General features: G+C 47.3%; 1 protein-coding gene across 1 annotated transcript; it reads left to right on the top strand.

The window, feature by feature from the left end:
* The first annotated feature begins 2,367 nt into the window (after window positions 1–2,367).
* Chchd5 (coiled-coil-helix-coiled-coil-helix domain containing 5) lies at window positions 2,368–6,650 on the top strand. The gene is made up of 4 exons (XM_055614580.1): window positions 2,368–2,554; window positions 2,888–3,028; window positions 3,110–3,275; window positions 6,476–6,650. Coding segments are annotated over exons 1-4 (333 nt in total). The 5' UTR covers window positions 2,368–2,552; the 3' UTR covers window positions 6,500–6,650.
* Window positions 6,651–6,996: the final 346 nt, after the last annotated feature.

Raw genomic sequence — 6,996 nt, 5'->3', positions numbered from 1 at the left:
GATTAGCGAGTAACTGTGTTCCTTTGCTTTGTTTTTTCTTTCTTTTTAGCCTTTGTATGAATTTCCAGAGTACTTGTTGCAGTTTGTGTGTGTGCTTGTATTTAATATACAGCTGTATTCCCTTTTAATATACGAGTTCTTCCATAAGAAAAACACCCTGAGGTGGTTGATACTTCCCCCTTGCTATTAATAGACGCTCAGCTTTAGCCTCAGCCACCTGGTCCATCTCCTTCACAGTCCTGTGTCAGGCGGTACTGTGCAGATTGCTATTGTCACAGATAGTTGTGTGGTTGAGGGTAGCCAAGACTGACTGTGAACTTTGTCACTTTCCTGCCTCAGCCTCCAGAGTGTTAGAATTATCAATATATCCTACAATACCCAGCTAAATTTTTTTTAATTAACTTTTGATCTTAAGTTGTAGATTTTTGACCAAGAAATTGACATGGCATTAAGACAACACAAGAACTTACTCGGATTTTGCCCATTGTAGGTGTGCTTATGTATAGTTAGTTGCATGAACTGTTGTCTTCTGTGTAGATTGCCGTTACACACAGGACTCAATATCACATAGCTTGTCATTGTTGTGCCTTCTGCCTCTTAACCCTTCAACCTGTTCTCTGTAAGTTCAAGAGATACATGTAAATAGAATCATAAAATGTCGTATTTTTAAATTGACAGGGTTATTTTGGGTTTTGTTTTAGTTAAAATTCTCCTTAAATTCATCCAAGTTGTATATATTAATTCATGCCTTTGTATTGCTGTATAGTACTCCAGTGTGGGTGGACTAGTTTAACCAACCACTTTGAAGGACATTTTGATTGCACTTTGGGGCATTAAGAAAGATAAAGCTGCTCTGGACAGCCACATACATGTTTGTGTGAATACAAATTTCTTTTATCTGGGACAGATGTTAAAGAGAGCAATTATTGAGTCATAAGGTAGTTACCTAATTTTATAAGAAATAGTCAAGGGCCTGGGAAGGTGGCTAAATAAGTTACGTGCTTGCTGTGCAAGCCTGAGCACCTGAGTTTTGGATCTCCAGCACCTGCATAAAAGGCCTGGCAGGGCACACGTGGGATACCGGTGCTGGGATGAGGATACAGGACCATGGGTGCTCACTGACCAGCCACATTGGTGCATTCCAGGTTTATCGACACACCCTGTCTCCAAAGAATTTAAGGTGTAAAGCAGCAGAGGAAGACGCCTCCCGCTGACCTCTGACCTGCACACCATTCACACAGTTTCCTTTCCCTCTGCTCAGCTGCTTCTTATTCTGCAGCTGCTGGTGTTCACAGCTTGCCTGCCCTGGCTAACAAAATTGCCTTTGAGCTTCCTAATGAGCACATTGTAAGATTCTTTCATTAATGAGCTCCCCAAAAGGGAACCCTAGTAACAGAAGCCTTCTGTATGAGAGCCTCATTTCTTGGATCTGCCTCACTTCGAATCTTACGGTTACCTAGTTCTCCACATTTGATTCATAGTAGCACTTTTGACAGCGCCATCAGCCGAAAGGCACCCGGAGGTGTGGAGGTCTAAGAGGCATGTTTCCCGAAGATGGAAGTGTCTTGAGTGGTGTAGCTCCAGTCTCGCTCCTGTCATATGAAGCACATACAGACGGCCAGGGAGCTGGCATCCCTTGTCAACTGCCTACCACAGAACTGTTAACACTGCCTTTACCTAGACCTGCTGTGTTCAGGCTAAAGCCCTTGCCATCTGGTATGAAGGCCGCCGCAGTCGTCATCCTATTTTATAGTAGCATACTGCGCTGGCTATTGCCATTTCTGTCTCGATCTCCATACTGGGTGAGCAGACCTCAATTCCCGAAAAAGGAATATTTAGCCTTTTGAACAGGGAAATGAACTTCCAAGGCTAGCAAGTGTGGAGGGTGGGAACAACACCGAAGGGAATTACAAAGGAAGGAAGTTGTCTTCGATTGCAAGAAGCAAGCAGGAAAACTTTCAACCTGCCTTTACCACCTATGGCAGGAAAAGGACATGCCTGAGCGAATATCTGGAGAAGAGGTCCAGTGTGGCTATTAGGGTGATGCCTTCCCACCAAGTTAGCGCCACAGTCAGGAGGGGAGTATGCACCGGCATAAAGCCGACGGTGGCGGCTCGGCCTGAGACCTCGGTCCCCGCGTTCCTAACTCAGCAGGGGCGGCCCAGCTGCCGCAGCGTGAGGAAAGTGACAGCGCAAGCGGCTGCAGATTACACCCGCAGGTAACCGGCTCCGGTGCTCCGCTGCAGCAGAACTTCCCAAGTCCTACTTTCCCCGAGCTCTAAGCGACGCCACCACAAGCCGGAACTAAAGAAACCAACCTGAAACAGAATAGCCGACGGACCGGAAGTAGTTGTAAGGGACGCCTCCCGGACAGGCAGTGAGTCGGAAGGCGAAGCAGGACACAGGCATGGTGGTTGAACGTAGGTTGGGTGAGTGGCGGCGACCGGAAGAGTGAGGCCTGGAGGTCTGAGAGAGGGCGCCTCCATGACAACCTGATACCGGAATAGGCGGGTCTCTGCTCCCTGACTGATCGGCGTCTGAATTGCTTGGAGATGTGAGTTACGGCTCCGTATAACTCTAGATCATGCTTGTCAGGTTGCATGATCCCCAACGGGGAATGACTGCCCTCAAGACTCTTGGGAGATACTCCGGTCCTGCCTCACAGTAGCCAGACTTTGTTTTAGGACTTTCACTCTCCCCAGAAACTACCACCCTGTTCCACAGCGCCCAGGGCTCAGCTCTTACTTCTGCGCCTCGTTGGTTGCTCCTATCATAAAATGTTTAAAATCCCCAAATCCACCCTGGATCCCCACTCCAATCACAGAGTTAAGTCAGAACTCTTTCTTGTCTGCTCTTGAGATTATCTTCAGTTTGTCCTGTCCCACAGGCAGGCTGCCCTGGAAGTCACTGCGCGATACTGCGGCCGGGAGCTGGATCAGTATGGCCAATGTGTGGCGGCCAAGCCTGAGTCGTGGCATCGGGATTGTCACCACCTTAAGATGAGCATTGCTCGCTGCACGTCCTCCCAGTGAGTGTCAGACTGGGGACTAGAGGTTGCCAGGCAGTGGGGTCTGAATGCTTCCAGATCTGAAATGCCCTCCTCCCACAGCCCCATCATCCGTCAGATCCGACAGGCCTGTGCTGAGCCTTTTGAAGCCTTTGAGGAGTGCCTTCGCTTGAATGAGGCAGCAGTTGGCAACTGTTCTGAACACATGCGCCGCTTCCTGCAGTGTGCTGAGCAGGTGCAACCGCCAAGTTCACCCACAGCTGGAGAGGTAAAGCAGGCTCACTAGCTCATCTCTTTTCCCCTTCACAACTTCCGGAATTTTCTGGTTTAAAATAAATACCTTCACTTATCCTAGCCCCACCTCCAATTCCACTCATGGCCTTGGCTGTGCTTTCAGAATCTGAAACATGCTTCCAACTCTTGGGACTTCCGCCGTATCCCCAGAAACTCCCACCGTGTTCCACAACGCTCTGGATCAGCTCTTATCCGCCCCTCGTTCGTTGCTCCTATCGTAAGATCTCTAAAATTCCCCAATGCGTCCTGGGTCCCTAGTCCAATCACAGACTTGAATCAGTACTCTTTCTTGTCTCCTCTTGAGGTTATCTTCAGCTTGTCCTGTCCCACAGCCTTTGCTTTTTAGTCCTGCTGTCTTTCATACTCTTCCTCTGTCTGGGCACCTGCCCTAGCCTTCTTCCCGGCTAGCCTGAACCTCTTACTTCCGTATAGAGACCTGAATTCTGGTCACTCCAGACCCTGGCTTAAAACTCTCTAGTGGCTTCCCAGTCACACTGGGAACAAAGTCCGTGATTCTTGCTGCATCCCTTGTGTTCTTTCCTTCCCTGTCCATTTTGTATCTTTCACGGCTTTTCAGCTGTACTGGTAGAGGTGAGGGAGTAGGGTGGATAGGTGCACAAAAAATGATGTTTTTAATATACATAGTAGATAAACACATATACAATATATCTGAGATATTAAAATGTTATTGAAGAGGCAATTAGAAAAACTCTTAAAATGCTCTGGAGTTGTCAGAAATGGAAGAAAGAATGCAGAACACTCCTTTCAATGTTTTTTGCCTCTCTTGCTGGACCACTTCAAAGGGAAAACACATACCTTTAAACACCCTGCTCTGAGTACCTCTCCTGGGTCTTCTGTCCCTGCAACTTTGCCTTTTCTTTTTCATCTTCTTCTGGGTTTCTATCTGGTTCATCTTGTCCTTTCCTATCCTTCTGTGATAGGCCCAGAAATTCTACCTCTGTGTGGTTTTGCTTCTACTGGAACAGCTCTCTCTCCACTGCAACCTGGATCCCAGTGACTCTGCCCCTATCCCTCTCCAGTTTCCACCTCTAGCTCCATGCTCCACCCTAAGTGGACAAATGAACAGTTCTCAAGAGCACATCTGAGCACATCTGCCTTGTCTCTTCCAGATATTTCACTCTGCCTTGACTGCCCTCCAGAGTCCATCTCCTGTCTAGTTCTTATCCTGTTTACATGGTTCTTCTCTCAGAAAACCTCCTCTGTCCCTCTTTTCCTATTTGCTGGCTTTTAAGCTCCACCAGAGCCAGGCACAGTGGTGCACACCTTTAATCCTGGCACTCAGGGAGGCAGAGGCAGGTAAGTTCAAGGCCACCCTGGTCTACAAAGTGAGTCCAGGACAACCAAAGCTACACAAGAAATCCTGTCTTGAAAAACCAAAAAAAAAAAAAAGGGGGGGGGCATCTCCACCAGCTTCCCCATCCTGGGTCATACCCTGCTGTTTCCCTTGATTCAGGAGAGTTCTTGGCTAAAGTTTATCCTCTTACTATGCCTGATAGTCATTGGTTCTTTATATAGAACAGGGATAGATGAAAGATTTAGGTTATAAGAGTAGAAACTGCCCAGAAGGACTTTTAAGCCAGGTGGTGGTGGCTCACACTTGTGATCCTACCACTCTGGGAGGCAGAGGCAGGCAGATCTCTTGTGAGTTTGAGGCCAGCCTGGTCTACACAGTAAGTTCAGGACAGCCAAGGCTACAGAGAGAAGTCCTATCACGAAAAAAAAGGGGAAAAAAGTTTTAATTCTCTACAAAAAGTGTTCAGGAATGATTGCATATTGTCCGTACTAATTACCCAGCCATCTCATAGGAATGTGTATTTCTTTCAAGTGTTTTCAGCATCTGGACCATAAAGCCCTTTCATTCCTTTTTGTTTTGGTTTGGGTTTTTTGTTGCTTTTAATTTTAGTTTTGCTTTTTTGTCTTATGTGTATCCGTGTTTTTCCTGCATGTATGTGGGCCATGTGGGCCTGGTGTTCATGGAGGTAAGGGTAGGGCTTCAGCTCTCCTGGAGTCCTCTGGATGTAGAGTTACTATGGTGGCTCTGAACCACCATGTGGGTGCTAGAAATGGAACCCAGGTTTCTTGCAAGAGTAACAAGGGCTGAGCCATCTCTTCACCACCTCTTCCTTTAAGGTTGGCAGTTCTTTGTAGACAAGCAGCCATCTCTTCTGAGTCTCCCTCAACCCCACAGTTTCTCTTCCCCACAGCTAGAAGAGGAAAAGCTTTGAAATGGAAACTACAGCAGGGAGGTGGCTTGGCTGCCGGGTCTGGTAACTCGAGTTCTATCACCTGTTCCTACAAGTTGACCTCTGCTGTGCATGCACAGCCACTCGTAGACATCCACAACAAAAATTAATGAATGTAAGAGTGAGAGACAAAATGGAAATTAAGTCACCTGTCCCCCACTTGGCTCTCAGTGCTCTAAGGATGACTAACACCCAGTTCCTTCCACTGTCCTGCTCCTCCATGCCCGACGCCATCACAACCTCAACTCCTCCTAATTGGGGGCGGTGAGATTTAGGGCTCATCTGTTCCCTTTATGATCTTCACATGAAAATGTCCCCATCTACCATGTGATATACAGGCCTTAGTGGGAGGGCTCATATTTATGTTGCTGACAGTCCAAATGCTTCCTGATTTTGCACACAGACTTTTGTTCTTTAGCCTGGTGCATAGAATTTCCTACCATGTGACTAATTTTCTTCTTTGGGTGTCTCTCCCTCCTGTTTTGAAAGGGAGTTTCCCAGAGTGAAAGACTTTTGCCCACTGAGTCCCTAGCACCTGAAACAATGCTGGCGCTTGGCCTGTAATCCTAGCTGAGGTAGGAAGGTTGTCTTGAATTCAAGCCAGCCTGAGTTCCCTAAGTGAGTTCTGTATCAGCCTGGGTCACTGGTGAGGCCCAAGCCAACCCGGGCTAGAGTGAGACCCTCTCTTTCAACCTCCTGTAAAAAATTAAAAATAGAAACAGAAGAGTACCTTTCAGTTCCAGGTTTCAGCTTACCCTGGTCAACTTGTTCTCATGGCAAATAACCAAGGTCACCTCTTGGCACATTTTCCCTCCAGACTGAACAATATGAGGACAGCCATTGCTGTGTCTACATTATCTCCCCATCAGTGGTCTCCAGGCCAGTAAACTTCAAAATGTTTTCTCCACAGGCACAGCCACTTCCTGCCTCCTGAAGACCCCTTGGACTTTAAGAAAACTTGACATGAGTGACTATCCCACTTGACATCCTTATTCAGAAGAGTTATCATTTTGGAGTCTTGAGGGCTGTGCTGTGGGTCTGGTTTTCCTGGATATCAGGACTCTAAATAAATAAATAAAGACTGAGTACTGGGCTTTGATTCTAGCCTTTAGCATGAGAGGACCACTGTGTGACCTGGAGGAAATCTTGGTCATCCATGCCCCAGCTTTACTTGGTCTGCTAAGAGCCCAGGCAGAGCTAGGCTGCTCCTGCTCCAGGCTTAGGATTAAGATGACTCAGCCATTCTGTCCCTTGCTGTGTGTACGTTGGGGAAAGGCTGCCCTCCCACCCGCAGTCACCAGATTGTTTTTCGTTTGTTTTAAGTCTAAGCAATCCTGAAGTTCATTATGTGGACTAAACTGGATTCAGATTCACAGCAGTCTCTCTGAGTGCTAGGGTTACAGGTGTGAGCCACCAGCTTTCTTCTCTCCA

The sequence above is a fragment of the Psammomys obesus genome, unplaced genomic scaffold (assembly GCF_907164565.1).
Source record: "Psammomys obesus unplaced genomic scaffold, mPsaObe1.curated_primary_1811, whole genome shotgun sequence".
NCBI lineage: Eukaryota > Metazoa > Chordata > Mammalia > Rodentia > Muridae > Psammomys > Psammomys obesus.
The sequence above is the reverse complement of the archived record's forward strand: the minus strand, read 5'-3'. Positions and strand labels throughout refer to the sequence as shown.